Below are 24,865 nucleotides of genomic sequence, written 5' to 3'. Positions count from 1 at the left end.
TAGACACTAACTTCTTGTCAAGTGTAATATAAAAGAACTTTCTTGATTTGCTAAAATCTAGTGAAATCTGAAAGCTGAGAAACAATTGGTCTATAGGCTAATGCATATACAAAACCAAACCCCTTCTGTTTTCTTTTGCTTTTCCGAGTTAGAGACAAATTTGCATTCTCAAACTTCAGTTAAAGAAGCGACTTGCCTGTGTCATTGAACCACTGATGCATACAGTTTCATGTGAAACAGGAAGAATGGTCTAGTCACTAATTCTCTAGTCTTGTACATCATGCAGACTTCCTTCACAGGCAAGTAAGGAACTAGTGTTTTCTTTAGAATGGGGTACAAAATGCTATCCCTTTCAGCCTCTAGAGGTAACTCTGTAAGACCAGCTCATTTCATTTCATTAGAAGTAGCTGGATACATTATAAGTCAACACCCAAGTTCTTAGCACCTGATTTTGTATGTGTTCCACATTATTACACTTTTGCCTTCTAGGCATCTGTTCTTCACTTCTGCCTGACACAGGATACTGATTTAGCCCACGTGAAGCTTTTGATATTCTGTGCAACAGCTGGTCTTAAAATTGTTTCAGCAGTTGCCAAAGATGCTAGAAGAAAAAAAGTACTTGGGGAAAACATATCTGCTAAACTCTCAAATTTATGAGGAGTTTACCTGAATTGAATCTTTGAGTCTCTTTGTCTATATTCCCAGCATTCCAAAATCTAAGTAGGAAGCTTTTGGTTGACTTCAGTTCTCTCTCCAATCTCATTAGAAAGAATAGGAGATGGAAGAAGAAGAGTGTGTCTGCTCATTCATATATCCTTTGCTTTTCAGTAGTAGATCTGTATCAGGTTTTCACAAATCAAGTGAGCATTTTACAGAGGCATCTAAGCTATATGCAGTAAGAAAAAATATAATTACTCCTTTGAAAGGGCATTTTCTCAATCCATATTTGCTTCACAGTGAGTAGCTAGATATTTTTATAAATCAAGTTTGAGCTAATAACTCAAGGACTCATCTTCCCAACCTTTTGCAGGAGCTGGTTTCCTTTGTTAAAAGATTCTACCTCCTGATCCCTAGAGCAGCAATTAATTCCATTACAAGGACATGCTTACAATACATTGCAGATACTAACTCAGACTTTGGAAAGAGTTGAGTTGCCGCAGTAAAGAACATGAACACAGGCTTCTTACTCATTTGAACAGGCACCTCGCCCTTGTTAATTACCATCTTCTCATTTAGGTTGTGGTATCTGTTTTTTATCAGTGTAGGTGTACGGAGCATTATTCAGGGACAAAAGATCAGGAGCAAAATCTTACGTGCTTTGACAGTTCATGTCTGCCTGAAGGCGTATGTGTCTGTACCAGCTTCTTGCAATGAAAAGTGCTAGCTGTGACTGCTCTGGGAAATTCTGCTGTAAAATTTGGCACCAGTTAACACTACTTGTGCAGGTCATTTTGGCTTGATAATCCACAGCCCTGGAGAGCATCCCGTACGTGATTATTGCTTGGGATGGAAGTTCATTAAAGGTGTTTGGTGCACACTGCTTTACCTGGATTTCACTGTGTCTGATAGCAAAAAAAAGGAGTCAGGTTTGTCCTATTTGTGTAGATTTGGCTAACATCAGGCTTAAAGAATGTAAGTAAAGCTGTGTCTGAACAAGACATAACACTGGACTCATGGTTTCAAAATCAGAATGGTCAACAAAATAACAAAATAAAACATAGCCCTAGCAATAGAATTCCTTTATAGTGACTTCTGCCTTTATCACCTATAATTATACTGTGGTGGTTTAGTCTGGAATCTGAAGTTAGTGAACTGTGATGTCTGTTGAGGCTGCTTCCCTACTAGTTGTTTTTATAGGCTTTAGCCTCTCAAATATACTGTGTTATGTTCCCCTCTTTTCAGAACTAGAAAAGGCCTTAAAAGATTGTTAATATTTGAAACATTTTCTGGGGTGATGAGTTTTACTTCCAAACTACCTTTGTGACAGGACCAGGCTGGCACTTCAGTATTACCAGTTCATTCAACATAGTTTTCCTGGCTTTGTGATGTTTCACACATTAGGTATCATTAAAAATGTCACTTAAGATCAGAGTTGACTTAAGTTTTCAGTACACAGCCCTGTAGAGAGCACAGGTGATATGCTAGTCATGTCATTTGCTCACATGAAATACAGTGCTTAACATCTACCTCACCTTCTCTCGCTTCCTGCTGTTGTGGTTGGTGAGTACTGTTCCGCTTGATTCTTGTTTTTGGCTCTTAAGCTCCTTTTATGAAGACTGGTTGGAGTGCGTTGTAATGGAGGAGGAGCTACTGATCATGGTCTGGGGAAGAGAATTATCCAGAGGCTGCACTGTGGCAGGCAAGAGTTGCAGCAGGATGCTGGGAGCATGTCTTCCACTGAGGGGAATGGGAAATTACAGTGAGAACTAGGGAACAGACAGCTGATCCTCAGGAGAGACCGAAAGAGCTTTCTTCAATGTTGGAGGAGTTGGACTCTTTTTGTTGTTGTTGGGTTTTTTTTGTTTCTGTTTTGCTGGGGGTGGGCTGCAGATGGGGAACTCTGGAAGGCTGGCTCTCATTCACATTCCTCTGGTCTGACAAGCTTTTCCCTATCAAATGGAGAACAGGTGTGTAGGTTTACTGTTTGATTCCATTGATCAACACTGTAGCAGTTACAGCTGTTAATGCAAAACACCACAGCTGATAAACCATTTCCCTTTCTAATATATCCATGTATACTGGCAACAGATACAAATACTTTTATGTTATGGCTTAACCTGGATGTTAGATTTTGTACAGGTTTTAAAAGGTGAGGGGATAAATTGTCATCTTCATTACTAATTAAGTTAGAGAAGTCAAAATGAAGGGTTTTTTGACAGTGAATCACAGAGTCAACAAGTGTTTGCTGATGGAGTCATGAAATTAAGAGTACTCAGCAAACAGAGCAGAGAGACTTACAGTAGTAGAGTGCAGATATATTCTACTGTTAGTGATGATGCAGTTTACAGAAGGTTAATTATATCTTTTAATTAATATCATGGTCTTTAGTATCCTTCTGTTTAGTCCATGTTTCATAAGTAGGAGGATCCGTCTGTTAATGCAATCTCTTTGTAAATTGTGGTATAGTTTGGTTACTGTCACTAAATCCTCCATTCAATGCAACCTTTAATTTACAAGAAACTTATGTTGCTCTATGTATTGAGAGACACACCCCCTCCACCGCCCAAGTTGAAAAACTGTATAAACAATAGCACTTATTAATGTGACCTATTAAGGTTAACTGAGGATGGCAGAACATCTGTTATTGGTCACCATGACTTCAGGTACTACAGATAGTAATTCTTATCAGTAGTTTTGCAGTCCTTGCAATGTTTGGATCAGGTGACATGGGAGGGAGTGCTACATAGACGATGTGTAGCCTGAAAGTTAACTGTTTTAAATTCCAAAATTTAATACGGAGCAAATTGTAATCTACACTCTTTATTAGTGCTTTGGTGCTGATGCTTAACACCTATGTGTTAAAAGGCATGAAAAAATTTTGAAGAAATACCAAATTCTGAAAAATAATTGGTGAAACTGAAGCACTTACTGTCACATTGGCTGTTGCAAGCAAAAAAGAACAAGCCTAAAGCTTGCATTGAATAAATTGTTAGTGTGTCGTGTTACTAAAAAAGTGTGCTGTTGTTTAACTGTTTGACATCTGACTTATTAAATTCTAGAATTTATCTCAACCATTTATTTTTTCCTTAAGATTTGAATTCAAATGCAATACACAAATAAAATAGTTGTTGCAGCACACGTCTGTCTACTTAATTCTGTAGAGCGTATTATAAAATATAATACCAGAAAAATTCTGGGTTCTGGTTAAGACTACTTACAGTCTGTCAGGAAAAAAATTGTGCTTAGACTTTTGTCTAGGGTATGTTGTGTTTATTTTAAGTTGCTGTGTGTAACCTTTCTTAAGATAATTATTTAGAGGTTCTAGCACAGGAATAGAAAACTTCTATTTCTATTCTACTGCTTCTGATTCTGAAGTGAAAACCTGAAAAATAAAATTTCATTTTGGATAGGTGCCATTCTAGAGGATGATACGATATTAGGTGAGCCTTCAGGAAAAGTAATAAAATAATGGAAAAGATGTTAACTAAGTAATTCTTGAAGGTAGAATTTACATATGTTACTTGAAAAAACGTTTAATGCCAAGCTCTATTACCAGTGTTCCTCAGTGTTAAGTTCCTATCTGGTTTAATGGGCCAAAGCCCAATGCTCTGTTTTCTAGAATTCTAATACTTTATACAAATGTTCACTTTCTGTTTCAACAGGCCAGTTGGGATGCCAAAAATGGAAAAAGTTTACCTACATAACCCTAGCTCAGAAGAAACAATTACATTAGTATCAATATCTGCTACAACATCACATTTTCATGCATCATTTTTCCAAAATAGGGTAAGTAATTCTGCTTTTGCAAAATGAGCTTTTCCTTCCCCCCTCCTCACCCCAAATGGGAGCTTGACTTCCCTCCCTTCTTTAAATGAGCTACTTACTGTAATAATTACATACATAAAAATATTAAGATACTGCAGTTCTCGATCTCGAATCAGTTACCAAGCAAATTTGAACTGAGCATGGAAAAACACACAAACCCCACTAGAAGAGAAGGAATGAAATATTTCATAGGAGTTCTGACTACACTGGAAGCGTGACTGTAACTGGTGGTTTAACAGCAGATCTCCTTTGTTGCTGAAGTGACTAAGCGTACATTGCCTTAGAGCTCATACAGGAACAAGCTGTTCTTTTAATTTTTCTGAAAATTTTAAGTCCAGTGAAGTGGTATTAGTGTGAAGCAGTCACTCCAGTGCACTCATAACTACTGCAGTCATGTTACAGGAACTTGCAAGTTAAAAAGCATGGTGTCAGCAGGGTTAACTCTTAACCACATTAACCAGATATAGTCCTCTAGTTTCAGTTTTGTCTGCAGGGCCTGTGGCTTAGCAGGGACCATGTAAACACTAAAAACTTCAGAAAACCTGTCTATAAGCAACCTTTCTCACTTACAGAAGTCTTGCAGTAATTGCCTTTCTCCAACCTTCTGTAAACCGTCAGTCCAAAATATTTCTGGTAAGCTCAACTCTAAGTTCAGAATTCAACATGAAAATTAAATTAAATATGATCCTGTCCTAGATAATAGTTATAAAACACTGGTATTTTTAAATCTTGTTGTATGTTTCCAAGACTTTCTAACTTCAGTTTTCACATAAAGAACACACAGAGATCTTCTGTAGCACAAAAACTATTTTTCATCTGCAAGGTGGAATGTCTTCAATAAAGTTTTGCTTATTCCTCTGCTTGCTTGCTTTCATTTTTTCCAGAAAATTCTTCCAGGAGGGAACACGTCCTTTGATGTAGTTTTCCTTGCAAGAGTAGTGGGAAATGTAGAGAACACTTTATTTATTAACACTTCTAATCATGGGGTATTTACTTATCAGGTAAGAGAATTACACTCTTTCAGAAAAAGTTGTGAAGTGTGAATCAACCAGAGCAGTATTTATTATGGCATGCTTAATCATCCAAGGATATTTGCACAATAGTGTTGTTTTTTTTTAATCAGCCCAGTGGAAGAAATTTCCATCCCTGGTGCTTGTTGTAACACAGAGGTATACCATTGCTGATACCTGTAGGGCAGTACTGTAAACCAGATCGATGAAATTATGTAGGGTTTAAAATCCTCCCAGCAACTTTGTGTGTGTTATTTTAGTGTCTCATTGCAGTGAGCATTGCATTTCAGCTCATTCTTTAGCTCTGTACTCATCTGATCCAGTGGCAAGACAATGTTATTCATTAAGCTGGCAAAAAATTACTCACTTGAGATTCTGAAAGATAAACCAGACAGATGAGAGCGTCTGAAAAGTCTGAAAAGTGAGAGAAATACTCTTGTTGAAAGAATATGACTCTTACCATGGCAATGTCTTCAAAACAACAACAAAAATGCTTCCCATATGGATTGTCTGTTCCATAATGGTACGATTAAAGGAAATTTCACATTTTTTCAACCTTTAGCTGGTATCTAGTGTTTCAGAGTATCAGAAAAAAAGGGTGGTATTTTGACTTCCTGTGTTCTGAATATGTCAGCGTAGTAATCATAGAAATACCCTTTAGCTGCAAACTAAACTAGCTACTTTATTTTAGTGCTTTACCATGATGATGGTTTTAAATGTTCGGTTAGAAGGATACTATAAAATTAATGAAAAAGAGTACTTGGTAGATTACAAAAATTGGTGCACATATGTTAGGTTCTGCAACAATTACATACAGCTACTTACGCTCACTTTTGTTTTTCTGAACCAGGTATTTGGCATTGGAGTACCGAACCCCTATCGATTGCGCCCATTTATTGGGGCACGAGTTCCTGTAAATAGCAGTTTTTCTCCTATAATAAATATACATAACCCTCACAGTGAACCTTTGCAGGTCAGCCTAAGAGAAAACTATTAATGCTTGTTTATGTTTATGATATTAAACTGAAATTTTGCTTTTTTTGGTACTTATTAAAATTCTGTTTGAAATTTAAAGCTATTTGAGGCCAAGTCTTTTATATTATATAAATGTTTTTCTGTTCAAATGCAAATCAGTTGTGCTATAAATTGTAGATTATGCTCACAGATCTCTTAATTTGCTAAATCGAGGTTTTTACTGTGAAATTTCCATTTCTAAAATGGTCACCATTACTGCAAAATAAAGAATTAAATCTCACTGGTAATTAAGACAAAAACTGAAGCAAACAATGTAAAATAGATCTTGTGCTTTTAATCCAGGCATGCCTCTTAGCTTCCTTCAGCTCATTTTGCATAGCATAAGGTGTCTTTACAGTGTACCCTAGTATGTAGTGTCGGCAAACATTCTTGTGTTAAGGCAGGATTGATGATGTCTGTACCTAACTGGACAAGTAAATGAATGGTCCACTGATAAATGTGACCTGATTCTGTTAAGTGATCCACAAACCAAAATGCTACAGAAAGCTCATAAAGTGTAGCACTAGCAAATGTCTTATGTCATCATTTAAAAGTGAATTTATAAGATACTCCAGTGGTCAAATAGTTGCTAACCCATGCCATTGCACGTTATAATACCTGATAACTAAAACAGGATCCCTTTAAAGTTGAGTGCTAACATTTTCCTGATATCCACCCTCAGGTGGTAGAAATGTATTCCAGTGGAGGTGATCTCCATTTAGAGCTTCCAACAGGTCAGCAAGGAGGTACAAGGAAGCTATGGGTGAGTAGTCATGTTTTGCAACATCCATTGTACTTGTGTAGGGAGGTTTTATTTTGATATGATTTTAGGTTTTGAGGCTTTTTACCAACTTTGTTTCTTGTCATGAAATCATTAAAGTACCCCATAAAAGCTGAATGATAACAGGGTCTGTTAATTGTATGGTAATGGGAATTGAAGGAAAGGTTTAATTAAAAGAAGCCACCTGTATTGAGCGGTGCTTTTTTGAAATGAGAGGAATAAGATGATCCCCACCAGAATGAATTCCACCTACCTAAGCATTCAGGACAATGCAGTCTTCTGATGGCCTGTGAGGTGGATCTAACCCACTGGAAAAATATACGGAAATTTTAAAATTTTTTTGTGTGTTATTTAAACTGAGAAAGTCCTTTCTGCAAATCACTGAATGCATACATGGGTTGAAAAAGCAGCTGAACAAACTTAAGGAAGAAGAATCTATTAAGGATTACTAAACAAAACAGCAGTGTGTCTAGCTGTAGTAAATCCCTACATTATGACTCAAGAGTGGCTGGAAGCTGTTCTGGAAAATATTCCTATATGCGTGTCCTGCAGCTACTCTTTACTCTTTGTCTACTGCTGGAGACAGTGTAGCGGATTGGACGGACTCATGGTTTGGCCCTTTAAATCTGTTTTACTGTGTTCTTCACTTAATGTAGTTTTGAAGTAACACATACTGATATCTTTAAGTGACATAAATTTTCAGAAGCATCTTGAAGGTAAAGTATTGGCTCCATGCTGTATATCACGCTGTTGGTAATGTCTAACTAGATTAAAAAAAACAATTTTCCTCTTTAATTAGAATTCTTTTTTTGATGACTGTTTTTTGTCTGGGAGAGACTTTAAAGTCATTGGGCTCCAAAACTTGTCTCTTGCTCAAGTGTATCATTACAGTCACTGAAAGTTACATCTGATATAACAAGTAAAGCCAGGATATTTCCAAGTGAGCTAAGGAGGACGATGACAAAACTTAATTCCTGGCTTTTCTGGAGGAGGTCCATGAGAATGGTAGTATCTTTGTTTTAGATAGAAAAGTTGCGAACAAGTCACTATGAATACAGATGATGACCATTTAAAAAAATGCAGTGGAAAGAGTAAAGAGATGCTGAGGGTGAGCTGTAAACCTTAAGGATTTAAAAAATGAAGGCTCTAATGTTTTGGCACCATTTTAGTCCAATGGCATTGCTTCTAAAGATAGCCTCTTCCGTGTTGTCAAAAGAACTCCAGGGGAATGTTAAATTCTGTAGCTGTTAGTAGGTATGTAACAAACATGTTAGAACCACAAACAAAAGAATAGAAGATTTTTAAATGTCTGGTTTGTTTCTAGTTCTGTTTCCTGAGCATGTAGCTTTTCAGCTTCTCTAGGCCAGGTTGCCAGTTAAGGTAATGACAACATGCATGTGAAAGCTTCCAATCTATTGCACGGAAAGGCAGTTAGTTAATACTAGTCAGCACTCATCCACGTAGTTTTCATATCAACCATTGGTATTTCAAAACAATAAGGCAATTAGAAGACATTAAACCTGTAGGAGAAAAAAACCCAGTTATGTCATTTTATTGGCTATGTCAAGAGCTGCAGTGCAGTTAGAAAAAGCTGCAGAGTAGAAGAAATTATTTGAAATATGATGATGATACTTCAACATATTGTCTAAAACTGTTTTGGCGCCAAATGTTTGGATGATTGGATGAAGCAGACTGCATATGCAGGAGTATTCTTCTAATCACTGTTCAAAGTTACTTCTGGGATCTGACAAACCTTGGATCCCTGCTTACCCATATGGAAGAGTCAGATCACATCCTTTGAAACATTAATGAACAGCTGCATTATGTTAGGTCTCTAAATAAGTGCGAAAACAGAACTTGAAGTCTTTTTAGTTGAGGGACTCACCAAGTAGTAGCAGCTAAAAATACTTACTCTTGATATTCAACAGTGTTCAAAAAATACATCTACGGTCATTGTGCTATGGAAAATATGGCTTGATCTCCTGAATGCATAGGTATGAGTTTGTACTACAGAAAGCACAGAAGGGATGTATGAGACAATCAGTGTCTATATGTATTATGACCTGTCCAGTTTCCTTCATCAAAAACACAAAAGAAAGAACTGAAACATCAATCAATGCAAGGACTACTGATCAAAATTTCCTACTATCTGTCACATTTATTTGCATTTAAAGTGGAAGAAGCTCCAAATTTCAAATCAAGGTTTTCATCTTCTATTAGAAGAAAACGAAAAATCAACCAAAGAAACAAAAAACAGTTCCACAAGTTTCTGGCTACTTGCAGTTCTGCACTATTTCAATTTGTGTTTAGCACTGAGACTGTATGGCTTGTATCTGCATTGGAGAAAAAAGACCAATTAGAATATGCAAAAACAGTATTTGAATTTACTGCACTCAGTAATATTTTCATGAATAGATTTTGTTTATTGGTAGATTCTGTCAATTTAGTCTACTGTCTCTTTACCAGAATTTTAATACATAAAACTTAATCAAATGGGATGTGAAAGTCCTCTTGCATATACCTATTTTTAATCAGGGTCGTATTAGATGATTACAACTATCCTTACTAAATTTAATGGTAATTTTAATAATATGCAGCCTATCTCTTACTGCTATTGCAGCTCTTTTTAAAAATACAATTATACTCAATGCTTCTATTGTAATTTTTTTTGGTGTGGCAGCTTTTTTGTAATTACTGTACTCTCATAGATGTGCTTTGATTATTTGTCAGGAAATACCTCCCTATGAAACAAAAGGAGTGATGAGAGCCAGCTTTTCTTCAAGAGAAGCAGATAATCATACAGCCTTCATTAGAATAAAAACAAATGCCTCAGACAACACAGAATTTATCATTCTCCCCGTTGAAGTAGAAGTTACAACAGGTTTGTAGAGAACTGGTTGGGTTTTTGTTGGTTTTGGTTTTTTTAAGTTATTCAGCTTAATTAACTTCTAGTATAATAAGAAAATGGTAACTTTTATCTTTTTTTTTTTTTCTTAAAGCACCAGGAATCTATTCATCAACAGAAATGCTAGATTTTGGTACACTACGAACACAAGGTAAACTATACTTCAGGTTTCAAAGTACTTATAAGGAGTAGGGTGAGGAGCGGGAAGCCCAGATACCTTTGTACTATCCAGGGTTGCTTGTGGAATGCTGCTTTTTAAAAGCCAGAGTTTCAAAAGCAGGACAACAATGTGTTACAACAGTACACAAATGTATTCACCTGCAAGTATATGTGAGATATGTGTACAAGCAAACACTAGTTTGCACATCCAGTTATAAGTCTAGTAATAATATTAGTCTTACACAGTTGTGCATGGCTTAGTCTGAAAACCATTGTCAGTTTACTTAATTTGTGAACTTGTTTTGAAAGACTGCTTTACCTCTGCATAAGTTTTAATAATGTTCACACACAGGGAATAGTAAAAGTGTGCAAACTTAATCTAATTTGTTACTTATGTCTTTTAAGTGCCACTTATACATTTGTGTCTAATATTTTACATTTTAAAATAGTATTGAGTACAGAAATAAAAAAATTATGGCATAAAGGAGTAAAACTGAAGGTATCTTTTGAAACTGTAAAAAGGCCTCATTACTGAAGAAAAACTGTATATATCATACTACAACTAGAAAAAGGTAGCTTCTGAAGTACTTTTCCCTGCAACTTATTTAACATGCAAAGATTTTTAAGTAAGACTAGTTTCTGCTGAATGTTGGTGCATCTGGGAAAATCATTCATTGTAGTAGTATTTTTACCCTGTTCATTTCTTAACATGTTAGAAATTCAAGTGGTTTAGCTGAAGCATGTAATACCTACTAATATACAAAAATGCAATTTTTAAGTGTGTCAGATTCTTGGAACTAGCTATTTTGACTGGCTGTACTGTCATTAACTTTTTAACACTGAACAACAGTGGATTTATATGAGAAACCAGCTAGTGCAGATGACTTTGTTTAAGGTTCTAATGTTAAAATAGCCTAATAGCCAGGTGTGTTTTTTGTTCTTTAACAGATCTGCCAAAAATTTTAAATCTGCATTTATTAAATTCAGGAACAAAAGATGTGCCAATTACAGTAAGTTTTATTTCCTTTCAATTTGAAACTTTCTACTTGGGTTTACTTTCTCTAATACAAATTGATCATTCACAGGTTCACCATGTAGTGTTTAGAATTAGAAGCTAGGTGATGTGTGACTGAAAACGTAACTTAATAGTAAGACAAATAATCTATATGCATGGTAAAATTCATTTGCTTCATAGCCTTCCTTGAACAGCTGTTTCAGCATTTATAGGCTGTGCCTGCAATATCTGAGCCTTTGCAAGCTTTTATACCTGAGAACAGTAGCTCCTGTTTGGTGAACGGGAGATTAATGCAGAGTCTGGGATTGTTTGGCCTCATCACACACTCCATGAGAGTGTATAACGTGCTACCACATTATACATAATCTTTTAAGACGAGCAAAGAGTCGCTGTCGAGCAGACTGTAAAATGACTCTTGTTTTCTTGAGGTTATCTGCTTTGTAGCTTGAAATAAGAAAAAAGCCTGCTAACACTCTAGAGCCCTTTCCAGTGAGATCACTGCAGCTGCACGTAAAGTGCAGCCAGCTTCAGAATTCTAGGTTTTAGATTTTCTACGTTCTATTTTTATTACAGAATTTTGGCTCAAGTCTGGTAGTTTGCCTTCGTTCATTCATACCTTTTTCCTGTGCAATTTTTCCTCATTACCCACTATTTTTCTCACTTCTTCCTTGTTTTCCAGATTTAGTTGTGTAGCTAGCTATACCTTGTCCCAGTGCACTTCAAAAAGTGTTGAAGTGTTGAAAAGAAACCAGAGGAGCCAGAAGAATGACTGAAGGATTGGCAAAGGTTTCTTACTGAGCTCTTGGAGAACATTTCTGTTTTTAAAGCTTATAGCTGTAACTGTAGGGAATAATATTTTAATAGTAGAGGTCTAACAAAACTTAATCTAGCCTCAGGTTCCAGTATTTTAACTTAAATTAGAAACAGGACACATTTTTAGTACAAGGATAACTTTCCGCTGTGATAATAGTCCCTTGCAATGCTTGCTAAGCATTGTTGTTCACTGATAATTTCAAGTCGAGAGAAACTCGCAGTGTACTGCAAACAGAATTTAATTCATCGAAGTCCTAATGCTTGTTGCACTAAGAAGGTCAATGATCCTGTAAGGTGTCTCATGGCCTTGTAAGCCATGAACCAGCTTCCATGGACAGTTTTTATTTTAAAAAAAGACCTGTAAACGATTTTTCTAATCAGAGGGTTGGTAGATTTATTAAATTATTTTTCCAGCTATGTCTGCTGTCTTATATCATGTCTATCTTCTTAGATATACTGGGTTTCTGGCATAGGAATAGGGGGTTTTTTGTTTGGTTTTTTTGGGGGTTGGGTTTTGGGTTTTTTTTTTTAAGGGTGTAATATACTTCCTAGGTACGATGCAAATAACCATATATTCAAACCATCAGTATCACTTCTAATATCTGATAATGTAGTACCTAATTTGTACTCCTCCTTTAAAAAAAACCCACCCATTTTTTTAAGTTATGGTCTTTGGACCATAGACTGCAGGCTAATGGAAGGCTATCATTTGATAACCATTATACGTGTCATGACAGAACTATTAGAGATTAATTATTCTTTTACAGTGTTTCAAGGCAGCAAATTCGGTGTTCTTAAAGCTCTTAGGACTCACTTCTTCAATTATGAAGTTACCACATAAGTCCAGATATGATGTATTTTTCAGTGTGTCATATATGGCACATCAAGTCAATTGTTTTTTTTGTTAAGGCACAGCTTTGTTGTGAAGTCTGTAACCTTTCTAGCACTTGAGGCACCATGTGAATTTCTGCTGCTGTGCCAATCAAGGAATTTCAAAGTGGTAAGCAAGAGTAAGGAATTTTTGGAAGGAACCTGGTGAATAGCTTACTTCTAGGAAACCTTGAGAAACGGATTTCTGACCCCTTAGAGCTAGGGTTTAAAAGCAGTGAGACAGAGCTCTCTGACAAATTTCATCTTAATGTCAGAAGAAAAGGCCAAGGCTATATTTAGCATATATTTAAGCTGAGTGCTGGAGGAACTAAATATCTTCAGGTCATCTGTGTATGAGAGACCGCTAATACTGTTGCCAGAGTTGTAGTTGTTCTGCCTTTAAGTACTTAGTCATGCTGTGGTCCAACAAATTGGTTGAGGAAAATAAAAGCAAGTCACTTAGCTGTCTTTTTTGAGTTCTAAAACTCTTCATAAAAACTTGCTTAATTACATTTTGTAGGGTTTTCTCCATTATAAGGGAGAATCATGTTTATTTTATGACTGGATGAACTGTTGTCATGCTGCAACAATTAAGCTATGCTGTCAAAAATCTAGTAAGTGTAGGTGGTTGAACGCTTTCTTTTATCCCTTGTCTAGAATGAAAATTTTGTGTTTCTTTAAGGCAGTTTAAGTCCATTTGATTGCTAAAAGCAAAAGCACACTTCAAAATTTGAGCTTCTGTTTGTGTTTGATGCATAAAGAACAGGGAACTTCAGGACAGCTGTATATTGAAGCTGAGTTCTTATCAGTTTGAAAATAAAAATGTTTGTATGAGAAAGTATTTACTTATGTCACAATTTGCGTACTTTAGAGTAGATATTTTTTTATCAACCCACAAGAATTAGTTTACTTCTGTGTTATGTTTTCAGTCTGCACATTTGAGCGCACACATATCAAAATTATCAAGGGAAAGTCACCTTAAAGGATTAAAATGTAAGAGTTTCTTCCATGGCTGTTCTGGGTGGTGCTTTATGGTGAAAGTGAACTTCAGTTAGTTAGTTGTGTCCCTGTTTAAACTGAAGGCCAAGTTATTACTGACAAAATAATTGTGTCTGTAAAAGCAAACAGAACAGTACAAAGGTGGTTCTGACACTAATGGAACCAGCCTTAGCCTGCAGCCTATAGCCACAGGACTTTTTCTTCTTGCAGTAGGGTAGCTGTGTCTTTACTCTCTGTAAACAAAAGTCTACAGCCTGCTCAGTCTTTAGACCGACATGCTAGGTGGACAAGGCAAAACTATGCTTGGGAGCTTGCTGACAGGTAAACAGTATGGATGGACACGTGCCAGTGTTTCAACCCATACTCTTCCCCTCTTTAGCTTTATTAGAATGTATGGCCTGAGAGTCCCATAAACCTTGAATTCTTTCTCAGTAACTGCTGCAGTAGCACAAAGTTTTCTTCCCCCTCTGTGTTCTCTAGAACATTTAACGTCCTCATTTTCTACTTTTATGCTTCTGCTCTTATGCTGAATATTGAATGTATCTTCATATAGCAGGGTCAGAAATCTTGACTGGGGCACCCCATGGGAAAGCCACGAAGTGTGTCTACTTCTAAATTCTTCCCCACAGAAGTTGCTGTCAGGACACTTTCTGAAAAAAATGGTGGTATTAGATTCTTGCTGGAACTCGTTTTGCATGTTTTCTTATGACCTGTCCATATTTGATGATTCTTAAGGCACATCTCAGGACCTAAGTTCTGCTTGGGCTTTATTGGAAAGAGGTTAAAATTTGAGGAAAGGGAAGTTAGAAGGATTCTTAAGTATATTTGTTTTTCCTTTAGTTGTCTTAATTCTGTATTTCCTTTTATAGCACGTAACCAAGCAACAAATGAGAAATGTGCATGATATAGTTAAGAAATTTTCTACAAAACAGTGCTAAATTTCTGCCTTACCTGAATTCATTAGCTGTAGATATTTTGAGTAAATACATCTAGGTTTGTTACACTTGTGGTTTGAGATGCATCTCTGAAAACTGCCATTTTTCTGTCAGCACGCTGTCCTTTTGAATATTTCCGATATGATTTACTAAATTAGATTAGCATAATGTCAAACTTCAATAATTAAAAACCCAGCTCTTTGCATGGAAAGAGCTACTAGAAATGGTTATCCCTGCTGCCATGCAAAACCATGAACTTGATTACGGCTTTGGTTTTGTCTGCTTTGAGAGGTTTTTATAAAGACACCCCAAGATCTCAGTTTTGTAGTATGGATTTCATTAGAAGAAAATTGTGATAATTTCCCTCATGAGGAGAAAGAGCGAAAAGCTGCACCATGTGCATGCAGATGGTTGACAAAGGTCAGTACTATAAATCCAAAATACAAAACTTATAGTTAAGAGAGAGAATTTGTTAGCTGCCGGAGCAGTGCTGCTTGTTTCCTCTAAGGATCACATGGCCTGCAGAACTTAGCTATGTATGCATGATTTTATGGCTTTAATTTACAATCAAGAACAGCTTAGCTTGGAAGTACTGTAATTGGTTTGTACCATAGCTGTCTGCCTTGCTCCTCTCTGACCAAGAAAGGCTCAGCTGCTTATGAAGCAGGTGCTGAACCTCTGCAGCCCAGTATAAGGTAAACCAGCACTCATTTCGGTTTCCTTAATGCAGCACCTTGTAATTTGCAGTAGCTTAACAGCTGCTACATGAGCAGCTGAGCTGTTCTTACAGCAGGAGAAGACAGCTGGGAAAGAGGAACCGTGGCAGCCATCCTTATTTTAAGCGAAACAAGAATAAGAGCATTTAAATGCTCCATGCCCAGTTTCTCTCCATGAAATCTAGATAAAGAGTTTGCTAGCAGTCTTTATAGAGACTTCAGGTATTGACGTGGAATCCATAATCCTGCTATACAGCAATGAGTATCTGTACAAATCAGCTGTGGCTAATAACTGATACAATTGCTGTTCCAGTAATGCCCAATTCATCTTTTCCATTTAGTTTAAAACAGTAATCGTCAGATACAAAAGGTGATCTTGTAAAATGTTAGTATAGAATGAGGGTCATCTTAGATTTACAAAACTGTATAGAGAACAGTTAATTTTTTTTTTTTCTCCTCTGTAGCAGCTCTGCAGACCTAGCATGGGATCAGAGACAAGGTAGATGTCTGTATCATTACCAGTAATTACACAAGTCAGTTAACAGCTTTCTCAATGAGTGCACCAGAAACAAATAGTCTAGCTATTGTAGCCCTGCACCATTAAGAATAAAAAATAAATCTTTATTTAAATAAAGCTTGTTTTCTATTTTATTAACATGTTTCTGTCCATACTGTCACTTCAACCAACACTCCCAAGGAGAACTCTCTATTGCCTACTTTGCTGCATACTGACTTAGTAATTTGCAGGACCCAAAAGAAAATCTAAAGCCTCTCATAATGCTGCTTTGTTATAGGAAAGACAGACCCTCTAAGAACTCAGCCAAAACTAGTTGCTGTTGGATCACTTTGAAGGATACGTGAAGGCTGCACAGTGTGTTAACAATGATAAATTTACAGGTCCTTCATATTTTGATTGTTTGCAGAGTGTTAGACCTACACCACAGAATGAAGCTATAACAGTACATTTCAAGCCAGTTACGTTAAAAGCCTCTGAAAGTAAATATACCAAAGTTGCAAGTATTAGCTTTGATGGTAAGTACTGCTCCTCTCTTAGAACTTGTCAAGTGCTTCTTAAAACTTGCTGAAACTTCATGAATTATTTTCCACTCTCTTAACAAAATGTTATTTGTAATTTTGAGAAGGAAATGGAATTTTCCTACCTGTAGAAGGCTTACAGTTCTTCTACCTTAAATTACTTCTGAAGGGATCATCTCTGGTCATAATCAGCAAGTAACTTAGACTGGTCAATACTGATGAGAAAAGAAGGAATTCTTAAGCCATCTTCTATGTGTAAAGATTGAACGTCATATATCTATTAAAGATAAGCAGAATTCTTACGTTAAGACACATCATTTAAAATGTATTGTTAGTCTAATTAGGCATTTGTTTTTGAGAAATCCTAACAAACTAGGATGTCTTCCTCATGGTAATACATATTAGAGGAGAGAATATATCATGGATTCCCCTTCCAAAGTTTAAAAAGGAATTCAAAAATCTTATTTCTGTTTAAGGGATTGACTTGATGAATTCTCTTCAGTGAAGCAGCCACCCCTAAATATTTGCTATTTCAGCTATCCTACTACATGCAAGGGCTTTAGAGGCTGGTGGTTTCTCCTAACTACTATTTGAATCCCTTGACTTTTCTGGCAGGGTAACATTGCTTGTTCTGTGATCGTGGAGCAGTTACGTGAGCTTCATTTTGGGGCTTGTGTAGTCTGGGCTCTTATATGGATTCTGCTTCCGTAAAGTGTAGCATGGCTTGGAGTTCTTCATTATTAAAATGTTGCTGCACTTCTGGCCTAAAGTTCTGCTCGACAAGTGAGGAGCCCAGCCACTTCAAGTTTCTGTTCTGTTAGTGGAGGGTTAGGTGTGTTCCATACTCTAAGTGGGGAATTCAGCTCACCTGTTCTGTGAATTATAATCTGGACATGTCCAAGTTATTTATTTGGCAGGAACAACCAGGCTTCCCTGTCGTCGGTATGTTTATTAACTCAGGCAGGTCACCTAACAGATGGTAAGGGGGAGGAATTCAAAACTCAGATCTCTTAGTTTCTAGACTTACTCCATGTCATTTGCTCACTGAAATTTCCTTAAGATCAATTCTTCTCTTCCATGATACTTCATCTCTGGGCTTCTTCTATGCTTTTACTCTTCTATTCCTGCTGGTCTAACCTATTGGGTCTTTTTTTTTTGTCTACTTTAATAAACTTCTTATATTTTCGTGTGTACAGCATCAAAAGCAAAAAAAGCATCACAATCTTCTGGGAAAATAACTGTTAAAGCGAAGGAGAAGAGCTACTCCAAACTTGAAATACCATATCAAGCAGAAGTGTTGGATGGGTAAGCTTCCAGTAGTTGAACCCAGTTAAAAAACTAAACGCTGAAAATTAGCTGATGTAGCAGGGAATGTTGCCTTTTTAGGGGGTGAAGGGAAATAAAGAGAAGATACCCAAGTTTTCTAAATCTGGAGCTCAGTTAGAACTACTACTTGTTTGAATTTTATTGATTTTACACAAGTAGATGAAGTAGCCGTAGTAATGCATAAGCTGGTTTCAAGGCTTGGGTTCAAAGTGACCTTAGAGAGTTGTTTTTCAGAACAGTTGAAGGCTGCAGATTAGTCATTTTTAAAATGCAGAATTGGAAAATTTTCTGGGTTTGCATTTGCTGTTTTATTACTATAGGAAGTAAGGGTAGAGGAAATATTTCTTGTTTTAAGCAAAATTTTGGAAGAACTGTCAGTGCTTCCTTATTTTTTGTTATTTATTTTCAAAGTATGGCTAAGTTGACTTCAAAGTTATTGTTGAAATGAGGTGCTACTTTTTCAACAGAACTGACAATTTTAAAGGCAAGCAAACTAAACCTTACCTATTAGAACTTTTGTGCTGCAGGCACCTGTTTTGGTTCATAAGGAATATACATGATTTGCAAACTATCTTAATACTTCAACACTTCCTTTTAGTCCTCTTAATATTCACGTATTTTCGTATCTCATTTGAATGACTTAATTAGCAATGTCCCTGTAATGCTAATAATATAGTTTCAGCGTGCAGTGGGGTGTGTACCTTTTTTGCTGTTGGATTGAATGAATTCTAGTCTTTTGTATAACAAAAACACTTTGTTTGAGGGAAGTCTTTACTTTATTCATACTATTTTCTTTTAATAGATATTTAGGATTTGATCATGCTGCCACACTCTTTCACATCCGTGACAGTGCTGCTGATTCCGTGGAAAGACTGATCTATCTAACAAACACATTCAGTTTTGCAGTCCTAATACATGATGTTGTGTTACCAGAAGAAGCAAAACCGATGTTTAAAGTAAGCCCCGTTTCAGGAAACATTTTTACCTAATGGTAAATATTTAAATGTGCTGCACTTTGTTAAATTGTAACATTGATCTTCATTGTTCACTGATCTAGGTCCAGAACTTCAGTAAACCAGTCTTAATTCCGCCTAATGAATCCAGATATATTTTTACACTTCATTTTATGCCTGCCACATCATCTGTTCATGTAGATAATAATATTTTACTTATCACCAATGCTTCTAAATTTCACCTACCTGTCCGAGCATACACAGGATTTTTAGATGTAAGTATTTTCCTTTTTTTTTAGCTACTTCAGTCTAATTAATTCTTTATTCTACTTCTATGGGAGGACAGCTTCTTAAAATTCAAAATAACTAACTTTACCAGTTCTTTCCTTAAACAGCTTCAATTACTGCTGAAAAATTCTTTCTTGTTCCCTTTAGTTTTACATAGAAAATTTATAGAATTTTGAGATTGTCACAATACAGCTGTATTAGACTTATTAATGCATTCATTAATGAGCTTAGAGTTTGAGCAGATTTTACATTTAATTTATGCTAAAGTACTTTTCTCAATCTTTCTAGTACTTTGTACTGCCTCCAAAAACTGAGGAACGATTTATAGATTTTGGCATATTGAGTGCCACAGAAGCTACCAGCATTTTATTTGCAGTCATCAACAGCAATCCAATAGAGGTAAGGATGGATTTATTTAGTTTACCTTTTAAAAAACTTATGTCAGTGTTGTTACTGAAAACAGTACCTTTTCGTTCTTTTTAAGCTGGCTATAAAAAGTTGGCATATTATAGGGGATGGTTTGGCCATCGAACTTCTAACAATTGAAAAGGGAAACAGAACAACGATAATTGCAAACCACCATGAACTACAAAATGCTAGTGCATCCGATCAGTCCTCAGTAAGTAATCCTTTGAATCCATTGCTTAAAGCTAGGTTTAGGAAGGGGGAAAAAAGAAACAAATCTGTGCAACTTCGTGCGGTTTCATTTTAGCAGGGGGAGGGAGGATAAGAGTTCATAATTTTTGTCTGAACTTGAGTGTGATATAAAGCATGTAGAATTTCTAAAGTTTATTTTAAGAAGCAGTATTGTGTTCAGATTGGTTAGACTTTGAAAGACAAAATTTCAGAAACAGTAATCTCCGTGCCCTCAGACGATGCTCATCACTTATCTGGGAAGAGTGGTATTTATCGCCTCATGGAAGAGATAATTTTTGTGTTACTAAGCTATGTGTTTGAATTTTTCTCTTTACCACTGACTTTTTTTTCAAATGGATTTTGATTGAATTTAAAGAAATAGAAGAGGATGTTGAGTGTGATTTTTAGTGAAATTTCTTTCTATTTAATGGATGACTACCATTTACAGGTGATACTAGCATCAGGTTATTATGCTGTGTTTAGAGTAAAACTAATAGCGAAAGAACTTGAAGGAATTCATGATGGAGCTGTACAAATCACGACGGACTATGAGGTACGTTTATTGTATATTCATGGGTGTTCCCCAAATGATATGTTCCATTTTTAAGCGTGAATTTTTAAGAGTTGGGGTAGTGGACAGATTGCAATATTGGGGAAAAGTTGAGGTTGGGAGGGACCTCTGGAGGTCAAGTTACATCTGCATGTTAACCCTGCATCAAATGACAGTGATGCTACTTATGCTGTGTCTTCTCTGAAGGAATGAAAATGGCTTTCATTGTGATTTTCATCTGGCTTTCAGAAATAGCCATTTAAATCTAACCTAATGCTTTGAGATATGGGTTCTTCAGTGACTTGACACATTCTCCAAGCATCAGTGCGTGGATCTTTTGGCATAATACATGGTGACAGTGTGTGCTTTGGTAAATTATCAATTACTGAAATTGAGCTATAGTTTCAGAGGGGTTTTTGTCAAAACCCAATGTGAAGGCTGTTTTGGAGAAATTACAGTTTGCTGACAGTTGATGAAACAGAGTTCTTACACTAAGATTAGTAAAGGAGAGAACAAGAAGTTAATTCTCAACTTCATATGCCTTTCCTGTTAATAAATAAATTAGCAGAAGAGAGAGGTTCTAATACATAATGGAACCTGTATTTAATATCTTTGGGTGACACATGTTGAAAAAAAAAGAAGAGACACTGCTTATGGAGTCAGGAGATTCTATAGTTTATTGTATGGTTCTCATGAAGCTACAGAAAATGGGAAGTTCCTAATTTCTGACAGTTATCTGAGATTTTAAGCTTTTTTAATATGTCCATACATGTATTTGACCTGTCAGTTATAGAATCTGAAGCATTTAATTTTCTTACTTGTTCTTACAAGTTATTGTAGTTGTATTGGTAGCTTTAATAATACACAGACAGGATCTCATTGCCATCCCTTCCACACTCCCTTTTCTAAGTTTACATCTGTCTCGAGGTCTTACCATGACTTCTAATGTTTTTTGAGAAGTTTGGTATATCCTCTTCCCTCATACTTGTTTACTTGAAAGATGTCCTCCTGTTTTCGAACAAAGTAAGCCCCATTTAAGTGAGACATATATAATGCCCCGTTGGGCAGCTTATATTTTAATTGTGCCTTTGTTCCATGTGGAATGATGCTAAGTATGACTGAGCGAAAGTGTGCTTCCTGACAATATGGAATGGCTGTTATGAATATGATCATGTGTTGAAATCTTAATTCCTGGCCCCATGTTTTAAATGTGTATATAAACCTAGACTACATTAATTGTAGAATTTCAGGGGATTGTTATTTTATGCATCTTAAAAGTGGAAGAGACATTTAAGGGCTGAAATTTAAGTCGTTTTTTCTAAACTTTTCTTCTTCTTTTTCTTCCAGATTTTAACTATACCAGTAAAGGCAGTGATTGCTGTAGGCTCGCTGACCTGCTCCCCAAAACATGTTTTTCTTCCACCTTCTTTTCCGGTAAGACTGTTGGGTAACATCATTAAATGTTTCCTTGTTGTGTTTTTTATTTATCTGTCCTTTTCAAGAGAAACCATTGTCTTGGATTGTTGCATGTCAAATTGGTGGCGAGATTGTGCTACCAAACTGTTAGGATTCAGTTTGTTGCTGTTTTTTTGGTTTTTCCCCCAACATGTCCCAGGCATGAGTTATCCCTACATCTCCTCTACTGTCCACTTGAATGGGGTCTTGGAATACTGATATGATTCCAAACCTGATTCTTTGCAGCTTCATTCTAACATAGCTGTGGTCACTTGTTTATTACCAATTCACATGCGTTAGCACGAAGAGTAAGGGAGAGGTGAAATTGCACAAATGCATTTTTCAAATTCCTGAAGTGTAACACCAAAGACAACAAAGTCAGCTAGTAAACTGACGGTTTAGTATAAGAAGCCCTTGATCTCTGGGGAAGCATTATTGTATTGTTTCCACATTGAAAGTAGATCTTCTCAAGGGTGCGCGGTGGAGTACTTGAACAGGAAAGGAAAAAAGCTGTGTGGGTCTATAGCTGTCTGCAAAAGTATGTAGTGGCTGTTTCATCCCTGCTCCTGCAGTAGTGTCTATTCAGTGAGTGCTGAAAGCAGCTTCTTTTTTCAGGGCTATAGACTCAAGCAGCAAGCTATTAATAATACTTCCTTCTCACTTGGTATTCGGCATAACCTTAGATGCCTGTGCAGTCAAGGCATACTGACTTTGCAATTGGTATTTTGTTGAAGTCTGAACTTTATGTGCCTTTCTAATGAGTGGGGAATGTAATATGATGGAATGTCATAGGGGGAGAGATTGAAAACTGGGGAGGGGAAGCAAAAGGAGATAGAGATGGCAATTTTCTGAAAGGACAAAACTCCTTGCTTGTTTGTAGAAATGGCTTTTGTTTCCTTGTCTGTCCTGCATAGCCTTAATCTGTCATAGAGCACCACCTGTTCTCATCTCCTCTTCTTATAGCTCCTAGTCCAGTAGGAGATATTAATCCTGCTTACCTTACAATTTGTGTACTCTTAAATAGTACTGGCACTTCATCAAATGCTTTACCTCATGTCTAGTAGACAAATGATAATTTTTTGAAATAGTAATGCAGTAGGCCTCACCGGAGGAAGATAGGTCAGTCAGTAGGACTTCAGTAAATCACTGATACATTTGCCCCATTATCCATTCCATCTCCCCTCTGATCTCCTACTTCACAAATTGTTCTGAAGTCTTTTGCTGTTTTTGAGATCAGTCATGCCTACAGTTGCAAAGATCACTTATTTTTTATCTTTATGATCTGTTTCCTATTTGATTATATGGCCTCACATTATGTCTATATTTATTACACTGACTACCTTTTCCGTAACCTCATCTATGAACTGCTCCATAAGCCTTTGATAAACTGAAATACTAAAAGGTCCATTTCCCTTTCTCTCACCAAAGATAAAGCAATTTCTGTATTCTGTATGCTAATTTATACATTCTAATTCCTGGCAAGATCATTGTCCCTCTTGAATGCCACATTGAAATATTTTGTTCCATTTTGAGCCACGAAGAAGTAATTTTTTGTGCGTGTCCCCCTTTATTTTCTTCTAACTGGTATGGCTGAAGAGCTTCATTATGTGCCCCTAAGGTCTTGGTCAGCTTGATTTTTTTTTTGTTTTGTGTTTTTTTGTTTGTTTGTTTGTTTGCTTTTTTTGTTTTGTTTTGGCAGGTACTACTTGTAGCACCTGTGTTTCTCAGCCTCTGAGGCATAGCTTCCTTGCTGTTGTCATTCTTTCTCATCCTCAGACTGCTGAGATTTTTATTGGCTTCATGCTCTTTTTCTAGTAATGTTTTCACATAATTACTCATTCATAGGACCTTTGGGCTCCTGCATTTTGTTTGGTAGTACAGATTCAGATATAATTATCACTCTTAACAGGATTCTAGACTGTTCTCTGTGTTCAAGCCCCAAGCTTTTCAGAGCAGTAAGCTTCACTTACTATACTTCTGTTACTTGATGTCCTGGTTTTATCTGGGATAGAGTTAATTTTCTTCCTAGTAACTGGTATAGTGCTTTGTTTTGGATTTAGGATGAGAACAATGTTGATAACACACTGAGGTTTTGGTTGTAGCTAAGTGGTGCTTATGTTAAATCAAGGACTTCTCAGCTTCTCATGAGAAGGCTGGAGATGCACAAGAAGCTGGGAGGAGGCACAGCCGGGGCAGCTGACCCCAACTGACCAAAGCGATATTCCATACCATATGACATCATGCCCAGTAGATAAACAAGGGGAAAGCTGGCTGGGGGGCCCACTGCTCGGGGACTGGCTGGGCATTGGTCATATGGTGGTGCGCAATTACATTGTGCGTCACTTGCTTTCTTTATTCTAGCAGTAGTATTCTAGTATTATTATTTTAGTAGCATTTTTAGGAGTGACATTGCTATCATTATTACTACCACTATTACTATTTTTTATATTTTTATGATGGGGTGACTCAAGCAGTGGACAAGGGAAGAGCTATGGATGTCAACTGTCTGGACTCTTGTAATGCCTTCGACACAGTCCCCCACAGCATTCTTCTCGCTACACTGGGGAGATAAGGATTTGATGGATGGGCTGTTTGGTGGATAAGGAACTGGTTGGATGGTCACATCCAGAGGGTAGTGGTCAATGGCTTGATGTCCAGATTGAGACTGGTGACGAGTGGTGTCCCTCGAGGGTCCATACTGGGACCAGTGCTGTTTAATATCTTCATCAATGACATAGTGGGATGGAGTGCACCCTTAGCAAGTTTGCACGTGACACCAAGCTGAGCATTGCAGTTGACACACCAGAAGGATGGGATGCCATCCAAGGAGACTTAGAAAAGCTGGAGAGGTGGGCCTGTGTGAACTTCATGAGGTTCAACAAGGCCAAGTACAAGGTCATCCACATGGTTTGAGGCAACC

The 24,865-nt window shown here is 36.8% G+C and overlaps 1 protein-coding gene across 2 annotated transcripts in view; it reads left to right on the top strand.

The window, feature by feature from the left end:
• TMEM131 (transmembrane protein 131) overlaps positions 1 to 24,865 on the top strand; it is a 101,674-nt gene that overhangs the window by 44,411 nt on the left and 32,398 nt on the right. For both annotated transcript variants that reach the window (XM_075093356.1, XM_075093348.1), the window contains exons 5-19: positions 4,323 to 4,446; positions 5,370 to 5,486; positions 6,346 to 6,468; positions 7,192 to 7,272; positions 10,021 to 10,171; positions 10,290 to 10,346; positions 11,303 to 11,364; positions 16,626 to 16,734; positions 17,934 to 18,042; positions 18,866 to 19,019; positions 19,121 to 19,291; positions 19,593 to 19,703; positions 19,789 to 19,923; positions 20,389 to 20,493; positions 21,838 to 21,924. In XM_075093356.1, coding sequence (XP_074949457.1) covers positions 4,323 to 4,446; positions 5,370 to 5,486; positions 6,346 to 6,468; positions 7,192 to 7,272; positions 10,021 to 10,171; positions 10,290 to 10,346; positions 11,303 to 11,364; positions 16,626 to 16,734; positions 17,934 to 18,042; positions 18,866 to 19,019; positions 19,121 to 19,291; positions 19,593 to 19,703; positions 19,789 to 19,923; positions 20,389 to 20,493; positions 21,838 to 21,924 — 1,696 coding nt within the window. The remainder of the gene's footprint in view (positions 1 to 4,322; positions 4,447 to 5,369; positions 5,487 to 6,345; positions 6,469 to 7,191; positions 7,273 to 10,020; positions 10,172 to 10,289; positions 10,347 to 11,302; positions 11,365 to 16,625; positions 16,735 to 17,933; positions 18,043 to 18,865; positions 19,020 to 19,120; positions 19,292 to 19,592; positions 19,704 to 19,788; positions 19,924 to 20,388; positions 20,494 to 21,837; positions 21,925 to 24,865) is intronic.

Source organism: Phalacrocorax aristotelis, chromosome 1 (assembly GCF_949628215.1).
Source record: "Phalacrocorax aristotelis chromosome 1, bGulAri2.1, whole genome shotgun sequence".
In the NCBI taxonomy this organism is placed as follows: Eukaryota; Metazoa; Chordata; class Aves; order Suliformes; family Phalacrocoracidae; genus Phalacrocorax; species Phalacrocorax aristotelis.
Note: the sequence above shows the minus strand (reverse complement) of the source record. Positions and strands in the feature narration are given on the sequence as shown.